Here is a 26,398-nt window from a genome sequence, read left to right as displayed (position 1 = left end):
GTTTCTTGGAAAAGTACCCCACCGGCTCTCTATCCCTAATTGATCACCTTGTAATAGGACTGCACCTACCCCCAAATCACTAGTATCAATTGCTATTTTAAAAGGTTTGGTAAAGCCGGGCGGCCAACACAGGTTCATTTATTAAGACTGCCTGCAGCTTTTTAAAGGCTGCTTGGCATTCTGCTGACCATACCACTTTTTCCTGTTTTCTTAACAAATTGGTGAGAGGTAAAGCTATTGTGCTGAAGTTATGCACAAACTTCCAATAAAACTCATACATTCCCAAAAATCTCTTGATTTCTCGTTTAGTTTTAGGAATGGGAAATTCCATTCGAGCGTTCACTTTTGCTGTTCTTGGCAACAATTGCCCTTGTCCTATGATGTGACTTAGCTAAGTTACCCTTGCCTTTGTAAATTTGCTTTTGGCCAGATTTATGACAAAGCCAGTCAACTGCAATTGCTTAAACAGGTCTTCTAATTGCTTTACATGTTCTTCCCATGTGTTACTATCTATTACCACATCATCTAAATAAACCACACAGTTATGTACTTCAACTACGACTTGATTCATAAGTCTCTGGGATGTAGCTGGGATGTTTTTAAATCCAAATGGCATGCTATGACATTGATACAATCCACTTGGTGTAACAAAAGCAAATCTTTCTTTAGCCTTTGATGTTAATGGCACTTGCAAGTACCCCTTCAATAGATCAATTTTACAAAGAAATAAAGCACTGCCAACCTTATTGATGTCGTCTTCTAACTGAGTACTTAGGTACGAATCTGTCCTCGTTACTGCATTCACTTTCCTGTAGTCTGTACAAAATCTAGTTGATCCATCCGACTTAGGAGCCAACACTACTGGTGACTTCCAGCTACTTTGGCTGGGCTCGATCAACTGATTTTCCAGCATATATTGGATCTCTGTATCTACCTGAGCTTGTTTCTCTGGGCTCAGCCGATAAGGATGTTGTTTTATTGGCACTGAATCTCCCACGTTTACATCATGTTTAGCTAATGTAGTATGTCCAGGTAAATCCCTACAAATCTCTTATACTTCCGAAGTAACCTTATTAGATCTTGCTGTGTTTCTTCCTCTAAATATGAGAACACAGTGTCCAACTGTCCCAGTATTGTTTTATTGGCTAATCGAATTGTAGGACGTTCGCTCTGTGCACTGTCTATTTCTTCTTCTACCTTATTCTTACTGTCTCTGTCATTGTGCATTACTCCAACACCTGGCACACTTGCTCTTTCTTATCATCTTCCCTGCAGTGATATTGCTTCAACATGTTTATGTGACATACTGTTTCTTCTTCCTACGCTCAGGAGTGTCTATCAGATAAGTCACTTTACTAACTCTCCTAACTACCTTGTAGGGGCCACTGAATTTCGCTTTCAGGGGTTCACCCTGCAAAGTCAATAATACCGATACTTCATCTCCTCTTTGGAACGATCCAGTTGTAACATGTTTGTCTGCCCATTTTTAAATGCTCTCGTGCTACTTGACATGCTCCTGTGAGTCTTTCCAGAAACATGGACACGTAATCTAACATGGAGGAATCGTCTTTCTGTTTTAGAAACTTTTCCTTAATTGCTTTTAATGGGCCTCTTATTTCATGACCATAGATCAATTCAAATAGACTGAATCCAGTCGATTCAATTGGAAAATTTCTGGTAGCAAATAATCAGAAATCTAATCCTTTGTCCTAATCTTTGGGTATTCGTGGCAATAGGTCTTAATCATCGTTTTGAGAGCCTGATGGTATCTCTGTAAAGCTCCCTGTATCTGTGGGTGATAACCGTTAGACTTTAGTTGTTTGATGCCCAAACTGCTGATTATATCCTGGAAAATTTTAGACATGAAGTTAGAACCTTGATTAGATTGTATTTCAATTGGTAGCCATAACGAGTGAAAAATTGAGTTAACTTTTCCACTACCACCTTAGCTATAATAGTCCGGAAAGGAATAGCTTCTGGAAATCAGGTTGTTATATCCATGATTGTAAGGATATACTGATGTCCTGCTTTCGTTTTGGGAATGGTCCCACACAATCTACTAATACCTGACTGAATGGTTCTTCAAAATTGTTATGGGTATTAAATATGCTGGTTTGATTACGTGTTGAGGTTTACCTACTACCTGACATGTATGACACATTTTACAAAATTATGGTACACCCTTTTGAAACCTTGGCCAGGTAAATTGCCTGTTTATCGATGCTTGGGTTTTCCATATTCCTACATGTCCTACCATAAGAATTTCATGTGCTATTCACAATATCCCCTTACGATATTTGGGCTGTACCACTATCTGACGAACAACCATCCAAATCTCATCTGCAGATCTGTGAGGGTGTCTCCACTTCCTCATCAGAACTCTTTTTAATTTAATAGCACTCCGGAACTTCGTCCACCTCAGCTTCAGTGTGAGCTGACTGTGCTAACTTGTTTAACTCTGGATCTGCTTTCTGAGCCTCAATTAATAAAGACATGCCAAACACTTCCTTTGAATCATCCTCATCCTTAAAAAATGTTTTGGTTACTCTAACATCTGCTTGTGATATTACTTTGACCTCTGGTGATGGACTTTGTTTAGCCATTGCTCTGGTCACCACCCACGAGTGAAAAATACCAGGAACTTGTTCTTGTAACTGCTCCATCTCTTCGGGCTCGCTTGGACTTTCCATAATTGTGGGTGAAACTATAACCTTCACTCCAGCCAAATCATTCCCCAGGAGTAAATCAACTCTGTCCACGAGTAATTTCTTAACCACTCCTACAACCACCGACCCAGATAACAAATCACACTCCAATTGCAATTTGTACAATGGAACCGGAGCACATTCTACACTTATCCTGTATACCAATACTTTAGCTTTCATTGAACTCTCTGGAGGGAAAACTAGGTCCTTCTCCAACAAAAGAGTTTGAGTAACTCCTGTGCCCCTTAATATAGTTATGGGTTTAGCTGCATCATTTGATGAAAAGGGGGTTATCTTTCCTTTCAACAAAAACCTTTTATATCTCTCATCTACTTTATTCACTTCACCTGCATTCACAGCAGTGGTTACCTCCAGTCTCTTATTTGTAATTAAAATTACAATTTGATCCATGGCATTTTCTTTCTGAGTTCCCTTTTCAGACTCCCTCTTTCAAACTCCAATAAGTCCCATAGGCTTCCCTCACAACTTCCAGCATTCTGAACAAATGTGTCCAATTTATTATAATGGAAATACTTAGGCTTTCGAGTTTCACCTCCAAGCTCAGTACCTTCCTTCCTAATCTGGGGAGGAGGTCTCAAGGTATTCCCAGCTATCCATTATTTACCCTGGTTCCTTGCCTTCCTTTTACTCTCCCACTTTCTATCCTTTTCAAATTTATGGGGGTGATGGAAAAAAGGTTTAGTTTTATGGATCAGCTCATAATCGTCAGCCATTACTGCTGCCTGTCTAGCAGTTGCAATCCTTTGGTCTTCAACACGGGTTCTTGTTACAGAAGGTAGGGAGTTTTTAAATTGTTCCAAGAGAATGGTCTCTCTGAGAACCTTCACAGGTAGTTTTAACTTCTAATGCTCGTATCCACCTACCAAAACTATTTTGCTTAACCCTTTCAAATTCAATGTAAGTTTGCCTAGGCCGTTTCCTTAAATTTCATGACTTTTGTCTGTATGCTTCAGGGACCAACTCATATGCACTCAAAATGGCCTTTTTCACCACATCATAATCCTTAGAAACCTCCTCTGACAGTGAAGCATAAATTTCCTGTGCTCTACCTGTCAATTAGCTCTGCATGAGCAAGGTCCAGTTTTCCTTTTGCCGATTCATCTGTTTAGCTTTCTTCTCAAATGAAATAAAGAATGCTTCCGCATCCCTTTCCTCAAACTTTGGAAGAGCTTGTACAAATTTAAACATCTCCCCACTGGGTTCTGATCTGGAAATAAGTCCTGCCTCACCTCCTGGTGTCTCTTTTTTAACTTCCAGCATTCTAAGCTGGAATTCTCTGTCTTTCTCTTTCTTCATTTTCTAACCTCACCATTTCTAATTCCCTCTGGAGATCAAGTTTTCACATTTCCATTTCTTGTTTTCTTTCTCTCTTCTGCCTTTCTGCCTGTTCCTTTTGGAATGCCCTTTCTCTTTCCTTTTCTGCTGCCTCTGGTTCCAATTTTTTTTATTTGCAACTGAATTTAAGCCCATGCCAATGAATCACCCCTTGGAGAACTTGATCTCTTAGGTATTCCTTCCAGTGTTAAAAGCTGTGCTATCTCTTTGATTATCTTTGCCTTCCTAGCTTTGGCAGGCAATCCTACTCTTAATTTACTTGCCAATTCGATTAACCTGACTTTTGAGATCCCTTGTAAAATTGTCAGGGACACCTCTTCCACCTGCAGGAAAACTTTAGCAGTTTCCAGTACCATCTTATTTTTTGATAGTACAAACCTGGTGTTTCCTTTTAGCTTTTATTACTTACTAAATCTACACCCAAATCATCATTATCTTTTGTTCCAATATATCCCAGGACGAGCCCCCAAACGTTGTCACTACTTGCTGGGGAGAGTGTGCTACAATATCAAGCCCCACTGCTCCCCAAGCTGTGACAAATGTGAAAAGTTTGACCAAACCACCCAATTGTTTAATTTAGATTAACCGAATATGAGCACCAGGTTTGTAAACTTAATAAGTAAATAACTGTTTATTTAACAAATTGTCTTTAACTACTGGCAAAAGAAAGAAATATGAACTGCTAATTTCTAACTCTATAACCTAAACTCTACCCCTTCTTAAATCCCTAGACACACACATATACGATACACAAAAACATGGATTTTAAGGATGGGTTATAACAGTTCAATAGCACCAATTCCGGAGTACAAGAGTCGATAGGTTGATTTTGATCGATGCCTTCCATATTCCTTTCCGTCCTTTGTTGATGACACATGGTGGTCTTTCCAGCACTTTCAGTCTTTAGTTCACCAGTTGAGCACTTGCTTTTCAAAATCTGTAATGGTGATTTCCCCCTTCTCCTCATGACAGGGGTTTTTCAGAGAGAGAGCAGGTTATAGAGATATGAGGAAAAAAAACAGCTGGCCATTAATGTAGAATTACTAGAATACTTTACACACAGGAGAAAGAGATTTTAGGTCTTTTCTCTTTTTAAGCTAGGAGCTTTTTTCTCGGCTGCACTGCTCTCACACAAACCCTGGTCACCTGGTTAGGAACCAATTAAAATGTTGTTGCCTGGCAGTTCCCTGTTAAACCAGACTCCTCCTTGGCACCATCCTGCCTTTCATGGCACACTGTGTTCCAGGACAGCAAATTTGTATATATCCCTCATACTATATATCCCTCATACTGTTCCAGTAGATATGTCTTTCAAACTGCAGCCATTGTAATTTTGATCGACAGCCAAGCAGAAATAAAAAAGATATGTTCTTTACAGTATGTGAGACTTAATTGAATTAGAGGCAGCTTGTCAGGGTGCTATAAGAGAAGTTAGGATTGAAATGCTAATTAGGTGAACATGGGAAGTTTTAGAATGTGAAGTGTAAAAGGAAGATTTACATTTTTAAACAAACTGTAGTAGCTTAAATTCAAAGGAGGGGTGAAGTGTGTCATCTAGCCACATGTTTAGAAACAGTATGTTTGTTTTTCCTAAAGATTATTGGCAGAATTGGTACTATGATAGATTTTTTATTAGCAGAGAGGTAAAGTTCAAAAGACTTCGTGAAACAATGGGAATTTGCATTCAAAGGGAAAACTATGTATAAAGGAGTGAAGGTATTTTGAGATCTAACAAGTATGAAAAGCCTTCAGATTCTATGCCTCAAGCTGCTGTCTTCAAAGGACTGATGTTAAGAAAACTCACTTTGAATTCGACTTGTTCAGAGTATCATTTTCTTTGCCTGGGTCTTTTAAAATCTATGTGTCTTAGTGTTGCCTTAATGCAAGTGTAACTGGGAGTTGGATTGATTAGGGGATTTAGAAGTTATCATAGTAGTAATTTGTAAGATCTATGTATGTATTTAAAAATCACTTCTCGTAATAAATATTGAATCTAGTTTTGTAAAACCTACAAGACATGGTGGTCTTATTACTACTGAATTCAAGGCATGCCTCTTGAAATTTATACAAACTGCAAAATGGTTGATGATGGTGCATGTCTAACCGGATTCATTGATAATGGTGCTTGTCGAACTGGATTCCACAACACTCCAAAAGCTTGACACCGTCCAGGGCAAAGCAACCTGCTTGATTGGCACCACATCCATGAACATTCACTCCCTGCACCACCGATGCACAGTAGCAGCAGTGTGTACCATCTACAAGATTCACTGCAGGAACTCACCAAAGCTCCTTCAACAGCACCTTCCAAACCCATGACCACTACCATCTAGAAGAACAAGGGCAGCAGATAGATGGGAACACCACCACCTGGAAGTTCCCCTCCAAGTCACTCAGCGTCCTGAATTGGAAATATATTGCTGTTCCTTCACTGTTGCTGGGTCAAAATCCTGGAGCTCCCTCCCTAATAGCACTGTGGGTGTACCTATACCACATGGACTTCAGTGGTTCAAGAAGGCGGCTCACCACCACCTTCTCAAGGACAACTAGGGATGTGCAAGAAATGCTGGCCCATCCAGCAAAACCCACATCCGTGAATGAATTTTTAAAAATTAATTGATAATGATACATGTCTAATCAGATTCATTGATAATTTTGCATGTTTAACTGGATTCGTTGATAATGGTGCATGTCTAACCTGATTTATTGATGATGGTGCATGTCTAACCAGAGTCATTGATAATGGTGCACGTCTAACTGCATTCTTTGATAATGGTGCATGTCTAACCAGATTCATTGATGATGGTGCAGGCCTAACCTGATTTATTGATGATGGTGCATGTCTAACTGGATTCATTAATAATGGTGAATGTCTAACTGGATTCATTGATCATGGTGCATGTCTAACTACATTCATTGATAATGGTGCATGTCTAACCTGATTCATTGATGATGGTGCATGTCTAACCGGATTCATTGATGATTGTTCTTTGATGAAAAGCTTTGATGAGGGTAATATTGTGCATATGGACTTTCAAAAGGCATTTGACAAAGGCTTGATTTTGCATAATAGACTTGTTTGCAGAAGTAAATCTCAGGGGATTAAATGGACAGTGACTGTCCGGAAATGAAATTGATTAAGTGATGGAAAGCATATTAGTGGTGAATTATTGTTTTTCAAACTGGACTGGGTATATGGTGATGTTCCCCAGGAGCCACTGCACTTTTGATAGACTAGTTTGGGTTTACAGAGCATTGTTTCAAAGTTTGTTTATGGTACTGAAACTCGGAAATATAGTAAACATTGAGGATGGTAGTAACAGATTCTAAGAGGACATAGACAGATGGGTGAAATGGACAGACATATGGCAGATGGAGCTTAACGTAAATATGTATGTGATGATATAATTTGGCTGGAAGACTGAGAGGAAATATAAATTGAACGTTACAGTTTTAAAGGGGAAGAGGAACAGAGAGACTTGGGTATGTACACAAATCTTTGATGTTGGCAGCACAAATTGCTGTTTAACAAAAATGCATGGACCTTTTGTTTCGTTAATAGAGGCAGAGAATATAAATGCACAGAAGTTGCATTAAACCTTCATAAATCACTGGCTCGGCTTCAACTGCAGTATTGTGCCCAATTCTGGGTACCACACTTTACAAAGCCATAGAGAGGGTGCAGAAGAGATTTGCTAGAATTGTACCAGGGGCTTTAGTTATGTGCAGAGACAGGGTTGTCCTCCTTAGAGCAGAGAAAGTTAAGAAATTTGATAGACGTGTTCAAAATCATGAATGCATTTTGATAGAGTACGTAAGAAGAAATTGTTTCCACTGGCAGGAGGATCAGTCACCAGAGAAAGCAGATTTTGATCTGCATTGAACTGTCTAAAAGGGAGGTAAGGCAGATTAAATAAATAGTAACATGTAAAATGGAATTGGATAAATACTTGAAGGGAAAGGTTTGCAGGGCTGTGAGGAAAGAGCAGAGCTGTAGGACTAAGTGGATCGTTCTTTCAAACAGCTGGTGGAGACATGATGAGCTAGGTGGACTCATTTTGTGTTGTAACGTTCTATGATTCGATTTTGTGTATCCAATCAAATTCATCGATGATGGTATGTGTCTAACAAAGCGAGTTGATATGTACTGAACCATATTCCATTGATGGGGCAAGTTTAAATATTCTAGGATCGCGAATGTACATCTAACCAGAATATAATGATGATTTAAAAAGAATTTCATTCATGGGATGTGGGTGTCGCTGGCTGGGCCGGCATTTATTGCCCATTCCCAGTTGCCCTTGAGAAGGTGGTGGTGAGCTGCCTTCTTAAACCGCTGCAGTCCATGTGCTGTAGGTACACCCACAGTGCTGTTAGGAAGGGAGTTCCAGGATTTTGACTCAGCGACAGTGAAAGAACAGAGATATATTTCCAAGTCAGGTTGGTGAGTGTTCCCATCTATCTGCTGCCCTTGTCCTTCTAGGTGGTAGCGATCATGGGTTTGGAAGGTGCTGTCTAAGAGCCTTGGTGAGTTCTTGCAGTTGGTACACATGCTGCTGTCACTGTGCGTCGGTGGTGGAGCAATTGAATATTTGTGGATGGGGTGCCAGTCAAGCAGGCTGCTTTGTCCTGGATGGTGCTAAAGCTTCTTGAGTGTTGTTTGAGCTGCACTCATCCAGACAAGTGGAGAGTATTTCATCACACTCCTGACCTGTGTTTTGTACGTGATGGACAGGCATGAGGTGAGTTACTCTCCGCAGGATTCCCAGCCTCTGACCTGCTCTTGTAGCCACAGTATTTATATGGCTAGTCTAGTTCAGTTTTTGGTCAATGGTAACCTCCAGGATGTTGATAGTGGGGCATTCAGTGATGGTAACACCATTGAATGTCAAGGCGCAATGGTTAAATTCTCTCTTGTTGGAGATGGTCATTGCCTGACATGAATGTTACTTGCCACTTGTCAGCCAAGCCTGGATGTTGTCCAGGTCTTGCTGCATTTGGACATGGACTGCTTCAGTATCTGAGGAGTCGTGAATGGTGCTGAACATTGTGCAATCATCAGTGAACATCCCCACTTCTGATCTTATGATGGAAGGAAGGTCATTGATGAAGCAGCTGAAGATGGTTGGGTCTAGGTTACTACCCTGAGGAACTCCTGCAGTGATGTCCTGGAACTCAGATGACTGACCTCCAACAATCACAACCATCTTCCTTTGTGTTAGGTATGACCACAACCAGCAGAGAGTTTCCCCCTGATTCCCATTGACTCCAGTTTTGCTAAGGCTCCTTGATGCCACACTTGGTCAAATGCTGCCTTGCTGTCAAGGGCAGTCACTCTCACCTCACCTCTGGATTTCAGCTCTTTTGCCCATGTTTGAACCAAGGCTGTAATTAGGTCAGGTGCTGAATGACCCTGATGGAACCCAAACTGTGTGTCATTGAGCAGGTTATTGCTAAGCAAATGCCACTTGATAGCACTCTTGATGACCCCTTCCATCACTTTACTGATGACCGAGAGTTGACTGATGGGGCATTAATTGGCTGGGTTGGACTTGCCCTGCGTTTTGTGTACAGGACATACCTGCGCAGTTTTCCACATTAGCAGGTAGATGCCAGTGATGTAACTTGACTGGAACAGCTTGACTAGAGGCTTGGCAAGTCCTGGAGCACAGGTTTTCAGTACTGTTGCCGGAATATTGTCAGGGCCCATATCCTTTGCAGTATCCAGTGTCTTCAGCTGTTTCTTGATATGATGTGCAGCCTGTGACGCTGGGGACCTCCAGGGGAGGCCGAGATGGATCATCCACTTGGCACTTCTGGCTGAAGATTGTATCGAATGCTTCAGCCTTATCTTTTGCAATGAAGTGCTGGGCTTCTCCATCATTGAGGATGGGGATATTTGTAAAACCTCCTCCTCCAGTGAGTTGTTTAATTGTCTACCAGCATTCATGACTGGATGTGGTGGGACTGCAGAGCTTAGATCTGATCTCTTGGTTGTGGAATCGCTTAGCCCTGTCTTTCACTTGCTGCATATGCTGTTTGGCACACATGTCGTCCTGTGTTGCAGCTTTAGGTTGACACCTCATTTTTGGGTATGCCTGGTGCTGCTCCTGGCATGTCCCCTTGCACTCTTCATTAAACCAGCGTTGATCCCCTGGCTTGGTGGTAATGGTAGAGAGGAGGATATGCTGGGCCATGAAGTTGCAGACTGTGGTTGAGTACAATTCTGCTGCTGCTGCTGATGGCCCACAGCACCTCATGATTGCTCGGCCTTGAGTTGCTAGATCTGTTTGAAATCTATCCCATTTAGCACGGTGGTAGTGCCACACAACACGATGGAGGGTATCTTCAGTGTGAAGATGGGACTTTGTCTCCACAAGAACTGTGTGTTGGCCACTCCTACTGACACTGTCATGGACAGATGCATCTGTGGCAGGCAGGTTGGTGAGGATGAGGTCAAGTATGTTTTTCCCTTTTGTTGGTTCCCTCACTACCGGCCGCGTATCTGGTCTAGTAGCTATGTCCTTTAAGTCTCAGCCAGCTCAGTGAGTAGTGATGCTACTGAGCCACTCTTGGTGATGGACATTGAAACCCCCACCCAATGCGCCCATTGCCATCTTCAGTGCTTCCTTCAAGTGGTGTTCAACATGGAGGAGTACTGATTCATCAGCTGAGGGAGGGTAGTGCATGGTAATCAACAGGAGGTTTCCTTGCTTATGTTTGACCTAATGCCATGAGACCTCGTGGGGGCTGGAGTCGATGTTGAGAATTCCTGGGTTAACTCTGTCCCAACTGTAACCCACTGCGCTGGTGGGGCATGATATTATCTGTATGTTTCTGTGAATATTACTATGTCAGGCCATTGCTTAACTAGTCTGTGAGATAGCTCTCCCAATTTTGGCACAAGCCCCCAGATGTTAGTAAGGAGGATCTTGCAGGGCTGAGTTTGCCTTTGTTGTTTCTGGTGCCTAGGTTGATGTGGTTGGTCTGTCCAGTTTCATGTTTCTTTTTGACTTTCTAGTGGTTTGATACAACTGAGTGCCTTGCTAGACCATTTCAGAGAGCATTTAAGAGTCAACCACTTTGCTGGAGTCACTTGTAGGCCAGACCAGGTAAGGACAGCAGATTTCCTCCCTAAAGGACATCAGTGAACCAGATGGGGTTTTAGAACTATCAACGATGTTTTTCATGGTTACCATTAGACTCCTAATTCAAAATTGAACTCAAATTCCACCATCTGCTGTGGTGGGATTCAATCGCAGGTCCCCAGAACATTACCCTGAGCCTCTGGAATACTAGTCCAGTGACAATGCCACAATGCCACCACCTCCCCTATGATGGCATAAGTCAAACAAAATCCCATTGATGATGATGTGCTTTTAAGTTATAGCCCTTTTATGATAGTTTTAGGATGGTAAATAGGCAAAGAACACAGAAAAATTATATTTTATGGAATTTAAGTCCTATAACCAGGGACCTCTCTGATGATTTGTATTCCAGATACGGTAGTGGGTCGAATTCCTGGGCGTAATCCACTCATTCAGAACCTAGAGTGCACACACTGGAAGCATCTGGACACCTTACCCCTTAATAAAGCCAGCAGAGAGTCAGACATAGTGTATGTACAATGTGGTTATATATTGATCTGATGTCATGGATTACTTTATCAACAGCATCAGAATGTAAAGACACATTGGAATATTTTTCAACATTAAAGATATGAATTAAATTCAAGTTGTTGTAGAGACCAGAGGACCGATGAAAGGCTTTCTACTATGAGGCCTTCTCTGTTAACTAGAGATGTGTTTTTACTTTCACTGTATTTGTAAAAAGTAAGAAATGCAAAAATCCCAGCTGTTCAAGCTCTTTGTGAGGCAGATAAAATTATCACTGAGCTGTGGAAAATTAGACATCACTGAACTTCCTGTTAATTTGAAAACTTCCTGTTTTCGAACCGTCAGCTGTGAAAGCAGCCCACGGCTTCTACAATTACATGCTTAGGAGAAAATGTAAACCTCTGTCGTATTGCAGTTAATTAGCTGTTTAAGTCTAGAACCAAGATAAATGTTGAGTTAATTGGAGAAGCATCCATCATTGACTGCAGTGTAGGTAGCCTGTTACAGGTACACAACATTAGAGGATTTTAAAAAATGGAGACATTGCCTTTGTTTTTTTTATTCATTCATGGGATGTGGGCTTCGCTGGCTAGGCCAGCATTTATTGCCTACCCTTAATTTCCTTGAGTAAGTGGTGGTGAGCTGCCTTCTTGAACTGCTGCAGTCCATGTGATCCGGAATTTTGTCAGGGTCCATAGTCTTTGCAATATCCAGTACCTTCAGCTGTTTCTTGATATCAGGTGAAATGAATCGAATTGGCATTTGTGATGCTGGGACCTCTGGAGGAGGCTGAGGTGGATCATCCACTTGGCACTTCAGGCTGAAGATTGTTGCAAGTGCTTCAGCCTTATCTTTTGCACTGATGTGCTGGGCTCCCCCATATTTGAGGATGGGGATATTTGTGGAGCTTCCACAACTTGTGTGAGTTGTTTAATTGTCCACCACCATTCACGGCTGGATGTGGCAGGACTGCAGACCTTAGATCTGTTGGTTGTGGAATAACTTAGCTCTGTCTTGCTGGTTATGCTGTTTAGCACACAGGCATTGTTGCTTCACCAGGTTGACACTTAATTTTTTGGTGTGCCTGGTGCTGTTACTGTCATGCCCTTGTGCACTCTTCATTGAATCAGGGTTGATACCCTAGCTTAGTGTTAATGGTAGAGGGGAGGATATGCTGGGCCATGAGGTTACAGATTGTGGTTGAGTACAATTCTGCTGCTGCTGATAGCCCACAGGGTTGCCTGCTCTTGAATTGCTAGATCTGTTTGGAATCAATCCCACTTAGCATGGTGGTAGTGCCAAACAACATGATGGTGGGTATCCTCAAGATGAAGACGGGACTTTGTCTCCGCAAGGATTGTGCATTGGTCACTCCTACCAATATTGTCATGGACAGATGCATCTACGGCAGGCAGGTTGGCGAGGATGAGGTCAAATATGGTTTTCCCTCTGTTGGTTCTCTCACTGCCTGCCGCAGACCCAGTCTAGCAGCTATGTCTTTTAGGACTTGGCCAGCTTGGTCAGTAGTCGTGCCATTGAACCATTCATGGTAGTTTGCTACAGTGCCGCAGATGGTAATTTTAACGTCGTGTTGCGTGTTTTTGGGATTTGGTGGAGGTTGATGGTACTCCCACAGTATTGATTACATAATGAGTCTCAGTATTCACTGATGATGGTATCCAGGTCCTGATGTAAGCTAGCATAAGCTGCTTCATTATAGGAGGAATTGTGAATGGAATCACTAGCCAATAACCCATACTGAGGTCATTGATGAAGCAGCTTTAAATGGCTGTGCCAAGGAAGCTTCACTGATGAACTCATGCAGTGCAACTCCTGTAGTTATGATGACTAGCCTTCAACACCCTTTGTGTCAGGTATTAGCCCACCTCAATGGTTTCCTCTTGACCTTCATTGAGTTCATCTTTCAGATGAGATATTAAACTGAATTCTTTTCTGCTCAGTGACTGTAACTGATCCTTTGGTACGATATGAAGATGAACAGGGGAGTTGTTTCGGTATCCAGCCAACATTCCTGCCTCATCCTATGCCACAAGAACACGTGAAATAGGAGCATGAGTAGACCATATGACCGTTCGAGCCTGCTCCACCATTCAATACGATCTTGGGCTTCAACTCCACTTCCCTGCCCATTCCCCATATCCCTTGATTCCCTGAGACACCAAAAATCTGTCTATCCCAGCCTTAACTGTATTCAACCATGGAGCATCTACAACCCTCTGGGGCAGAGAAGATTCACAACCCTTTGAGAGAAGAAATTTCTCCTCATCTCAGTCCTAAATGATTGGCTCCTTATCCAGAGACTCTGCCCCCGAGCTTTAGATTTCCTCACCAACGGAAACGATCTCTCAGCATCTACTCCATCAAGCCCCTTCAGAATCTTGCATGTTCAATGAGATCGCCTCTTATTCTTTTAAACTCCAGAGGATATAAGCCCAGTTTACTCAGCCTCTTATCATTGGTCAAACCCCCCACCCAGGGACCAATTTAGTGAACCTTTGCTGTATATCTTTCTTAAATGTGGAGACCAAAGCTGCACACAGTATTCCAGATGCAGTCTCATCAAAACCCTATTCAGCTCCAACAAGGCTTCTTTATTCTTGTACTCCAATCCCCTTGCAGGAAAGGCCATTTGCCTTCCTAATTGCTTGCTGCCCCTGCATGCTAACTTTCAGTGTTCCTTGTAAGAGCACATCCACGTCTCTTTGAACATCCAGACTTACAAGTTTTCACTTTTAAAAAAAAATTCAGTTCTCACATTCTTTCAACCAAAGTGAATAACTTCACACTTCCCTAAATTATACTCCATTTGCCATCTTGTTGTCCACTCACTTAACCTGTCTCTCTTTGCAGCTTCTCTGTGTCCTCCTCACAGCTTACCTTTTGATCTAGCTTTGTTTCGTCAGCAAAGTTAATTATCTGGTCATTTATCTAGTTTCTGTTTATGGGATTTTGACTGACACTTTTACCTGTAAAACAATAGTGGTTGCACTTCAAAAGTAATCCTCTGTTTTAGAATGTGCGTAGGACATGAGAAAAGCTACTACATAAAGGTATTTTATTTATCTGTTAAACAGCGCGTGTTGCTCTGTCCAATGAAAGGTTTGCTAATGCCTGTATTTTCTCAGGTATCTGGCTAACTGGCAGCTAAAAAGTTTGATTTAGTGCTTAGACAAGCTAGGAAATGTCTGAGAGTGGGTGGACTGCTGTTTGGAGAGTAAATGTTTTTAATGTATCTTTATACTGGGAATCAATGAGAAAAGAGTGAGATCATATGGGAGTAAATTAGAATCATAGAATGACATAGTCTAGGTGGAGGCCGTTTGGTTCATAATGCCTCTCTGATAGAGCTAGCCCCCTGTTCTTTCCCCACAGCCCTGTCATATTTTTATCTTAAGTATTATTCAATTCTGTTTTGCTTGTTACTTTTGAGTCTCCTTTTAGCCAGTGTTTCAAATTGCAAGAAGTCACTATGCAAAAAATGTTTCATCATGTTGCCTCTGGTTATTTGTCAATCTCCTTACATCTGTAACCCTTGTTACTGACCCTTCTGCCACTGAAGACAGTTTCTCCTTATTTACTCCATTAAAAGTGTCTATGATTTTGAACTCCTCCATCAAATTCTCTGTTCTGAGGAGACTAACCTGAGTTACTCCAGTCTATTTGAGTGAAGGCCCTCATCTCTTATAACATTGTAGTATATCTCTTCTGCAGCATCTCCAAGACTTTGGCACCCTTCCCACAGAATTAGATCCAGCTTTATTGAACACAATGAGAAGGGTTACTGTATGAGCTAATTATAATTACCATGGAGGTCTTGTGGCTACCTCTGGGCTAGAAGCTCTGGGTTCAAGTCCCATGTTAAGACTTGATGGCCACGGAAGGAGCTAACTTGCTGTGGTTCAACAGGCTGATAATTAGCACAGGAATCCTTCCTCCGCCTCCCCATTATTCCCCAAAGGGAAAGAAGTGTGGGTGAGACACTAAAAAAATTATAGTTACCCAGAATTTGCTCATTGGGATCAAGGAGTCACTTGAAAGGAACAATAGCATGTGGAATAATCTGCCTACACGTATCTAATTGTAATTTCTCTCTATGTCACAACATCTGGTTATAATATATGTAATATATGCAGAGTATATGGTTAGTATCTGGAATGCACTGCACTGAGAGTGCCGTAGAGACCGATTCAAAGCTTTTAGGCTTTTAAAAGAGATTTTGACTCATCTGATGAGAAAAAATGCAGGGCTACAGAGAAAGGGCAGGGGAGTTGGATGGGTGGGCTGTTCTACCAGAGAGCCATGACACAGCAGGCCAAATGGCCTTTTTTTGTGCTGTAACCTTTCTTTGAATACTATAGAACCCAGTAACTAACCAAGATAACCTGGGAATACTGCAGCATCCATTGTGATGCTGTACAACTTTAGGTTGAACCACACAACCTAGACTGACTCAGCCTTTGCAGCACAACCCCAACTGGAAGGCATGAGGGAATGAATGTTATCGGAAGTATTAGTCACCTGGCAGGAGGTAAAGGCTCTCAATCATTTCTGGGTTCAGATGAGAGCCATTGTAAAAGTGGGAAATCAACTGAGGCTCAGGTAGTATCATATCACAGGTTTATGATACCACTTGAATCCCTGGTTTGATTACCAGACCCCAGGAGATAGCAGAGAATGCTCCAGTGTATCTCTCTCTCCTCCTGTTTTTCTTCCCTTCCAGTCACTGCTCTGCTTGAGGATTCAAACCCACATCCGTACCATTCCAAGTCATCTCACACACAGCTTTATGGTGTAGATAACAGTGTTACAGAGCATCTGATTAGTGCATCAGTACTAAATGTATTAAATCTTTCCTCTATTCTAATGTATCTGATTGGAAATTTCACTTTTGCTCAGTGCTCATGTCTGTAATCTGTTTGCCTAGTTGTAATCTATCTGCTAGGCATGTTTACATCTAATTGTGGTAGGAGTCCCTATGGAATATCGCCATGTTTCTGTGGTAGGAGCCTCTGAGTCTGATGGTTGTAGGTTCAAGCCTTACTCGAAGACTCAAGTGAATAACCTGGTCTGTCATTCTGGTGCAGTCCTGAGGTCCTGTCTTCCTGCTCTGGTGATTCAGGTGTATGTGAAAAGTCCCAAGGAACAATTTGAAGATGATCAGGGAGCTCTCATGGGGCCTTGACCAACTTTTCCGTCAATGAACATCATTGTCTTTGTAGGATCTGTCTGATTTGTAAACTGTTGCAGTATTTGCTTTCTTGGCAAAGTTATTATTTTAAAGTGATGTGAAGTATTTGAAGATGTTTCTAAGAGGAATGAATTGCTATAGAATTTTTAAAAAATAATGTAAAGTCTATGTTGTGTGTCAGATTGCAGTGTCGTTCTGCCTGTTACATTGTGTCTGGCTGTTGTGCCTGTGTTGTAGTGTGTGGGGCTGTGTCTGTTATGGTGTGTCAGGCTGCAATGTCTGTGTTATAGTGTGTGTCAGGCTTTAATGTCTGTGTTGCAGTGTGTGTCCGGCTGTAATGCCTGGGTTACAGTGTGTCAGGCTGTATTGTCTGCTTTATAGTGTGTCAAGCTGTGTCTGTGTTAGTGTGTCAGGCTGTAATGTCTGTATTACAATGTGTGTCAGGGTGTAATGTCTGTGTTACAGTGTGTTAGGCTGTAATGTCTGTGTTACAGTGTGTTAGGCTGTAATGTCTGTGTTACAGTGTGTGTCAGGCTGTAATGAATGTGTTACAGTGTGTCAAGCTGTAATGTCTGTGTGACAATGTGTCAGGCTGTAATGCCTATGTTAATGTGTCAGGCTGTAATGCCTATGTTAATGTGTCAGGCTGTAATGACTGTGTTACAGTGTATCAGGCTGTAATGCTTGTGTTACAGTGTGTCAGGCTGAAATGTCTGCATTACAGTGTGTCATGTTGTAATGTCTGCATTACAGTGTGTCGGGCTGTAATGTTCGTGTTACAGTGTGTCGGGCTGTAATGTTCATGTTACAGTGTGTAACAAGCTGTAATGTCTGTTGCTACAGTGAGTCAGGTTATGTCTGTGTTACAGTGTGTCAGGCTGTGGTATCTATGTTACAATGTTTCGGGCTATAATAACTGTGTTACAGTGTGTTGGGTTGTGCCTGTATTAGAGTGTGTTGGATTGTGTCTGTGTTACAGTGTGGTGGTCTGTGGTATCTGTGTGACAGTGTGTCAGGCTGTAATGTCTGTGTTACAGTGTGTTGGGCTATGTCTGTGTCAGTGTGTTGGATTGCGGTGTCCATGTTACAGTACATCAAGTTGTGCTGTCTGTGTTAGTGTGTCAGACTGTGTCTTTGTTACCATGTGTTAGTCTGTGGTATCTATGTTACTGCATGTCAGGCTGTAATGTCTGTTACAGTGTGTTGGGCTGTGTCTGTGTTAGTGTGTTGGATTGTATCTTCATTACAGTGTGTTGGGTTGTGGTGTCTGTGTTACAGTGTATCAGGTTGTGTCTGTATTACAGAGGGTAGGTCTGTGTTTTCTATGTTACAGTGTGTCAGGCTGTAATGCCTGTGTTACAGTGTGTCAGGCTGTGTCTGTGTTACTGTGTCAGGCTGTGTCTGCATTGCAATTTGTTGGATGGTGTCTGTTACAGTGTGTTGGATTGTATCTGTATTAGTGTGTCGGGTGGTGGTGTCTGTTACAGTGTGTCAGTTTGTTTCGTTTTACAGTGTGTCAGGTTGTGGTGTCTATATTAGTGTGTTGGGCCGTGTCTGTGTTACAGTGTGTTGGGCTGTGTCTGTGTTACAGTGTGTTGGGCTGTGCCTGTGTTACATTGTGTTGGGCTGTGCCTGTGTTACATTGTGTTGGGCTGTGCCTGTGTTACATTGTGTTGGGCTGTGCCTGTGTTACATTGTGTTGGGCTGTGCCTGTGTTACATTGTCTTGGGCTGTGCCTGTGTTACAGTGCGTTGGGCTGTGTCTGTGTTACAGTGCGTTGGGCTGTGTCTGTGTCTGCGTTACAGTGCGTTGGGCTGTGTCTGTGTCTGTGTTACAGTGCGTTGGGCTGTGTCTGTGTCTGTGTTACAGTGCGTTGGGCTGTGTCTGTGTTACAGTGCGTTGGGCTGTGTCTGTGTTACAGTGCGTTGGGCTGTGTCTGTGTTACAGTGCGTTGGGCTGTGTCTGTGTTACAGTGCGTTGGGCTGTGTCTGTGTTACAGTGCGTTGGGCTGTGTGTGTTACAGTGCGTTGGGCTGTGTCTGTGTTACAGTGCGTTGGGCTGTGTCTGTGTTACAGTGCGTTGGGCTGTGTCTGTGTTACAGTGCGTTGGGCTGTGTCTGTGTTACAGTGCGTTGGGCTGTGTCTGTGTTACAGTGCGTTGGGCTGTGTCTGTGTTACAGTGCGTTGGGCTGTGTCTGTGTTACAGTGCGTTGGGCTGTGTCTGTGTTACAGTGCGTTGGGCTGTGTCTGTGTTACAGTGCGTTGGGCTGTGTCTGTGTTACAGTGCGTTGGGCTGTGTCTGTGTTACAGTGCGTTGGGCTGTGTCTGTGTTACAGTGCGTTGGGCTGTGTCTGTGTTACAGTGCGTTGGGCTGTGTCTGTGTTACAGTGCGTTGGGCTGTGTCTGTGTTACAGTGCGTTGGGCTGTGTCTGTGTTACAGTGCGTTGGGCTTGGTCTGTGTTATAGTGCGTTAGGCTATGTTTGTGTTATAGTGTGTTAGGCTATGTTTGTGTTACAGTTTGTCGAGCTGTGGTGTCTATTACAGTCTGAAAGATTGTGCTGTCTAATACAGTGTGTCAGGCTGTAGTATCTGTGTTACAATGTGTCGATTTGTGCTTAATACTGATGCTTGTTTTTTAACAATGTTCTCAAAAGTCACTGACTACAAATTCTCTGTTACAGCGCACTGGAGCATGGTTTTAAGGCACTGACTGGTCGTTCAGTCATGGCTGATAAAAGGAAATTACAAGGTAAGAGATCAGCGTGTAGGTAATGGTAATTTGTTGGAACAAGAGCGTGTTGGCTCTTGTCTTCCTGATCTGAAATTTGACTTGTGATGCTTGCATATATGACTGTGTAAAAGCTGTGATAACAGGTTTCTGAATTGGTTGGAGAATGGAGCAATTTATTGGTCTCTCTGATTTTGTCTGGGATGTTCAGTCTCAGCTTCAGAAAGCACAGGCAGTGTTAGAAGATAATTGTACTGTGCCTGATCCTCTTTCCCACAGCATTCGTACCCCTTGGGATTCTTGCAGCTCTTCCCCACCCCTTTCGCCAGCTCCCTCTGTAATGACTGGATTTTATTCCCTTTAATTAAAGTAATTGACAAATAAAATGTTAATTTAGGCTGGTTTTAAGAAATACCAGCACTGATTCTTAATAGTAGATAATGGGATTCTCGGACTGATATCTTAATATTTGCATACCTAGATTTCAAGCTCCACTTTGGTTGCTAGGCAGTGGTATGACTCTTTTTGCCAGTGGGCTATTCTGTACTCCAACGGGGCCTGTAGCTATTGTACTGCCTTGTTTGTATTCAGGCCTCAGCAAGCTCAGCGATAATCTACTGTATTTTTATATTGACAGTAGGTACCAGGTAAGGCGGTGGCATAGCAGTGTTGTCACTGGACTAGTATTTCAGAGACCCAGGTTCGAATCCCACCAAGGCAGATCTGGAATTAAAAGCCTAATGATGACCATGAAACCCATCTGGTTCACTAATACCCTTTAGGGAAGGAAGTTTGCTGTCCTTACCTGGTCTAACCTACATGTTTTCCAGACCCACAGCCAGCGACGCCCACATCCCATGAACAAATAATAAAAAAAAAGATTTTTGGGACTCCCTCTGTAAATACACACTAGACACTAAATCCTGATTTACAAATGTAGCAGTCAATATAAAACAAAGATTTCAGTTAGATCGAGGGGACTCTGAGCAGGGGTTGTGAGGACTCTGAGCAGTGGGGTGCAAAGGTTTTGAGAGGAGGAAGCAGTAAAGAAAGTATAAGGTTCCAATAGAGAGAGGCATTGTGTGTGTAAGAGTGACAACTGATACTATATCATATTGCCTGGGATTACTGTGTGTCTGTAATCCTCCAGAAAATCCATCTTCCACCCTTTGATTAAAATGAGTAAGGGCACACTTGTAATTTTGCTGTGTGTACCTGGTTATCTGAATATGTCCTTTAAGGATTTGATGGAGGTTTTTTTTCCATCAGTTTTATAGTTAATTTAAAATAATTGGCCATTATGAGCTCACGAGTGAACACTGCAATTCAAAGGAAACATTAACTCCTTCAATTTGCTGTCCTGCAGGGGAAATTGACCGCTGTCTGAAGAAAGTCAGTGAGGGTGTGGAAACCTTCGAAGACATCTGGCAAAAGGTAGAGTTGGTCAAAGCTTCCAGTTGAGTTGGGTTCCTCTAGGTTACTTAGAGACTGATGTACTCGTTCTCTGTTTATCTGTGATCATTTCTATTTTAAACTGGGAGCAAACAATTATTAAAGGTTTTACATCTCACACTACTTATTTCATTTACTTGTGTGTCCTCAACTGTGACACCTCTTGGTAAAAGTAAAGTCAAAATCTGTTTTGGCAATCTCACTTGCTTCCATCCAACCAGTCACCTTGGTCCATCACCAGCCACCTTTGTCCCTGCTTCTCAATTAATGCTTCATGAAAGATTATGAATTTTGAAATTTAATTAATATTTGTTTTTGACAGTTAACTACTTGTACAAATCACAGGCTCCGTTGCAGCATTTTCTGATATTTCTTTCCTATAACATTAAGGTAAAAGTTTATATGAATTTTTTGTTTGTTGCAAAACATAAGGAATTAAAATTGCACCTGTGAAATTTTTTATTAAAGAAACTAAACTGAATGCAAAAGGCAGAATAGGGAAGGGTGACCACATTTGAAGGAACCTCTTGTTTGGCTGAAAAAAGGAAATTTGATTGTATATAGATATCAAAAGCCGATGTAGATTTCAGCCATGTTTAATTTGATGGGGCAAACTAAGCCAGACCAGAATCCCTGGAGATAACCCCAGGCTTGTAGCGTGTACTTTATCTCTGTTAGATCTTGCAGTTGCCCTGTGATGATGAAATATTGCGCTTAGAGGGCAAAGGGCACTGTTATTGGCGAGTCCAGGTTTTCTTGACCTCTGTATCTCCCTTTTCTCTCTTATTTCTCTTAAATCTCTACTCTTTTCATTCTTTCTTTTTGCTTCACCCTTTTTCTCTCTCTCTCACTTGGGCTTGACATTACAGTGTGGGGCCTTACCCGATGACAGTGAGATTATGAGATCTGAGGGCAGAAAGAATAGTTGTCATTGCTAAAATGCCATTTTGTTTGCAGCTCTTTAATCTTCTCTTGAAATTACTGTACGAATGTTCATATCATGTTCCTGCAGGGGTACTGCTTAGCTGGTAAAACTAACTGATTTTAAGTGGTCACCCATTACCAGTGACTATTAGCTTTATGTTACTGTATGATGGTATTCTGTGGTTCTTTCCCCTTTTTAAAACTATTTCTTATAGAATTTGCTGCTTTGACAATTCATGATTATATTTCACTTATCAACCTGAGTAATTTTCCAAATACTCACCATTTTATGGCTTCCAGGTTTATGTCCTCCCAGCTGCAGATGATGTTACTCCCTAGTGTGGGAAGAAGTCTATCTTCTTCTGTCCAGAAAATGCTCCACAAATTCTAAAATAAAGGCAGGCAAGTGATAGTCAGTCCGGGGATGCAAAGCCACATCTAGGATTATAACTACTGGGACCCCATTTATTGGGCTGTGTTCAGTGCCATAACTGGAAGGGAGCAAGAGGTGACCATCAAGTATGGATATGAGAAGAAATGTTCTTTCTAAATATTGTGGTCAGTAAAATAATCCAAATTCAGCTGCTGGGTGCAGAGAATATTATCAATTTACGTTGTTAGCAAAACAATCAGCAAAATGAGCACTCAGTTAGGTACTGACAGTTCAAGACTGCAAGCTAGCATCAGTGCAGTGAAACTCCCAAACTGTCGGTCTGGACAAGTTAGTGTCAGTTAAAGGAAGTGAGAGTTCTAGATTGAAATACATAATTCGAGAAGTGGCTGAAAGTTGACGAAGCCCAACTGGAAAGCTTTGAACTAAATGTTAGTTAAAAGGGACAGTAGCTGTTACTATAATTCTGAAGAATTCTTTTAATCCCAATTTCTTAAATACCATTGTTGAGGTTTTTATAATGTTTAATGATAGCACTGACTAAAACACAGAAATCGGAATTGACCAATGCAATGCTTTTCTCAGTGAAGGTAGGTGATCTTTTTGAAGCAGAGCCTTCTTGACCTGGATTGTCATCGGAATTCAGCTGTTCCTATTTCCTGGAGCAAAATAAACATTGAGCTAGTGATGTACGGGCATTGTGGGTTTGGTGAGCAATGACAGCAATGCCCATTTTAACGGCATCTTCTTGCAAACAGGTTCACAGTGCAGCAAACGCAAACCAGAAGGAAAAATATGAAGCTGACCTGAAGAAGGAAATTAAGAAACTACAGGTGAGAGAAAGGGCCCAAAGTGGATGCTTTTATTTTGCCGGAGTAATATGCAGGCTGTTCTCTGGTGGTCACAGGATTTGGTTCAGCACCCCATGGCTAAGAATGGAGATCACTAGTGTGAATAGATGGACTGTGCATTTACTCAGCTGATATCTTCGGAAAAAGCTTGTGTGTTACTGCAAAGATTGTTACCCCCCTTCTCCCCCGCCAAATTTGGTAATTAAAAAAATTCTTTCATGGGATGTGGGCATTGCTGGTGAGACCAACACTTGTTTTCCATTTCTAATTGCCCGTGAGAAGGTGACAGTGACTGCCGTCTTGAACTGCTACAGTCCATCTGCTGCGGGTGCTCCCTTGGTGATATTAGGGAGGGAGTTCCAAGATTTTGATTCAGTGTCACTGAAAGAATGCTGATATAGTTCCAAGTCAGGGTTGTATGCGGCTTGGAGGGGAACTTGCAGGTGGTGTTCCCACACATCTGCTGCCCTTGTCCTTCTAGGTCGTAGAGGTCATGGGTCAAGGTGCCGTTGAAGGAGCCTTGGTGAGTTGCTGCAGTGCATCTATTATATAGCACACACTGCTGCCACTGTGTGGAAGTGGTAGAGGAAATGCCAATCAAGCAGGCTGATTTGTCCTTGATGGTTGAGCTTCTTGAGTGTTGTCGGAGTTACACATCCAGGCACATGGAGATTTTTTCATCACACCCTGGCTTGAGCACTGTAGATGGTGAGCAGGCCTTGTGGAGTCAAACGGTGAGTTACTCAGTTTACAATTCCCAATCTCTCACCTGCTCTTGTAGCCACAGTATTTATATGACTGGTCCAGTTCAGTTTCTGGTCAATGGTAAGCCTTTAGAATTTTGATAGTGATGGTAATGCCATGGAATGTTAAAGAGGGATGGTTAGATTCTCTCTTGTTGTAGATGGTCATTGCCTGGCACTTGATAATTGCCACTTTTTGCCCAAGCCTGGATATTGTCCTGATCTTGCTGCATAAGGAGATGGACTGATTCAGTATCTAAAGTTGCTCATCGTATTGAACATTGTGCAGTCATCAGCGAGCATCCCCCAGTTCAGACCTTAAGATAGGAGGAAGGTCAGTGATATAGCAGCTGGAGATTGCTGGGCCTAGAACACTATCCTGAGGAACTCCAGCAATGATGTCTTGGGACTGAAATGATTGACCTCCAACAACCACAATCATCTTCTTTTGTGCTAACTATGACTCCAACCACTGGAGAGTTTTCCCCCCGATTCCCATTGACTTCAATTTTGCCAGGGTTCCTTGACGCCACACTCGGTCAAATGTTGCCTTGATGTCAAGGACAGTCACTCCCACCTATCATCTTCCTCCCCCCACCCCGCCCTTCACTTCCAACTTTTATGTTGGGGCATGTTAAGGTATGCTGCAGCTGAAAGCAATCATTTTTTTATTTTCACAATCATTGTTGCTCTTCATATAAAATGATTATGTTGAATGAAGTTTCTAGGTAAATGCAGCAGCTGTTTTAGGCACAACAAGATTCCAACAAAAATTGAAGTGAGGCAGGGTGACAAGCTGGCATAGTTAAACGGTCTACTTTTCACGTGAAGTATATCTCATTTTCTAGCATTGTCTTCCTGTTTTTCTTCCAATGCCAAATGCACCTTTACGCTAGTCAGCCACGATAATAATGATGAAAAAAGAGTAAAAAAGCTCAGTGTGGAGAACTCAGCAATGATACATGGTGCTGGATATGTCACAAAGGAGATTCCTGGGTTAGAGTGTAGCAGAGATTCAGGCTTCTCTGACATTCATTCGCTTGACCTTTGTTGGAGTTAGTGAATTGTGACACAACAGAACAGCCTCCTACCATTCTGTCATTCTCTCTCAGACTCATTGTCTTCATGTTATTGCGTTTTGCTGAGGTGCTACACTTGCAGATTTGTAGACCCCACTCACCCTCTTGAAACCACTAGATGGCAGGTCACATTATTCCGAGGAGTTAGAATTGATTTGGAGATGGATATAATAAACAGGTCAGATAATGACTGGATAATCTTTCAAAGGTAACATATTGAACGAGTAATTTACAGTTCAAACCAAATTACTAATCTGATTGCAGTTTCTTGTATAACTTCCCCTACATCAAAGGGAAGAATAAAATGTAAAGTTGGAGCCAATTTTTTTCAAGGTTGAAGCCATTTGAAACTTTTCTATTGAATGCTGGCTCTAATAGTCGATGCTGTACACAAGGCAGAGAGAAATCTGATATCACATAAGTAGTTCTGCTTCATTAAATCCTGATTTTTAAAAATATATAACGTCTAACACAACTCAAGGAGATATATTTTGGAGTTGCGTTCCCAATGTCTGCATTAAAACAATTGAGATGCTGGCAAAACACTGAAACAGTGTAGCAGAAATATTTGTCAACGTGTTAATACGTTTGCTAAAAATAGCATGCAGAGGGAATTATTGGCATTCAAACAAAAATACAAATAAGGAAACTTTTAAGAAGTCATGCCAGTACAGAAGTGTCATCCCAGGAATCCCCAGTGTTGGAACCGGTTTCATCTGATTTTTTTGTTCAGTTTTAAAGTTCTGATGCAGTGCCTTTATGGACTTCCCATTTCTTGAACAGGCCCAGGATCAATCTGTTGTAAGTATTGGTCCCAATACAAAAGCAACAGGTTATATGTCATTCTGTCTTCCTGCTGATGGTTTAAATTTGTTGTATTGTGTTCTCTTTCATCTGCAGAGGTTGCGAGACCAAATAAAGACATGGGTGGCCTCCAACGAAATCAAAGACAAGAGGCAGCTACAAGAAAACCGAAAACTCATTGAAACGGTAATGTACCACCCTGCACCCTTGCAGTGCCATTACTGCACTGTACAATGCCTGTTTGCTCTATCACATCATTTGTGGTACCTCCTGACACCATTCTGTACCATACTGATGTCACGTGTTCTGTACAACAGCATGTCATTACTCCACTACCAATGATCAGGGCATTCCCATCAGGTCTTCCTGTCGCTTTGCTGTGATTTTTGTATTCATCAAACAGTAAGGGATAGACTGGTTGGTTGACTTTGACCAAACTTCTCTCTGCACATTTTTAACACCCGTACTAAATGTAATATGCATGCGTAAAGTATTCAAATGAGCATAGCACCAATCAAAAATTTGCTGTTTCTTTCTGCT

General features: G+C 41.9%; 1 protein-coding gene across 4 annotated transcripts in view; it reads left to right on the top strand.

The window, feature by feature from the left end:
- cnot3a (CCR4-NOT transcription complex, subunit 3a) overlaps positions 1–26,398 on the top strand; it is an 86,840-nt gene that overhangs the window by 21,584 nt on the left and 38,858 nt on the right. For 3 of the 4 annotated variants that reach the window (XM_041177678.1, XM_041177677.1, XM_041177675.1), the window contains exons 2-5: positions 19,568–19,635; positions 20,981–21,048; positions 23,140–23,214; positions 25,955–26,044. In XM_041177678.1, the coding sequence (XP_041033612.1) occupies positions 19,611–19,635; positions 20,981–21,048; positions 23,140–23,214; positions 25,955–26,044 (258 nt within the window). In that variant the 5' untranslated portion in view covers positions 19,568–19,610. Of the gene's footprint in view, positions 1–11,561; positions 11,680–19,567; positions 19,636–20,980; positions 21,049–23,139; positions 23,215–25,954; positions 26,045–26,398 lie in introns of all 4 variants that reach the window. The other variant, XM_041177676.1, reaches the window with a different exon arrangement.

The sequence above is a fragment of the Carcharodon carcharias genome, chromosome 31 (assembly GCF_017639515.1).
Source record: "Carcharodon carcharias isolate sCarCar2 chromosome 31, sCarCar2.pri, whole genome shotgun sequence".
Taxonomy (NCBI): Eukaryota; Metazoa; Chordata; class Chondrichthyes; order Lamniformes; family Lamnidae; genus Carcharodon; species Carcharodon carcharias.
This window is presented reverse-complemented; position numbering and strand designations above follow the sequence as displayed.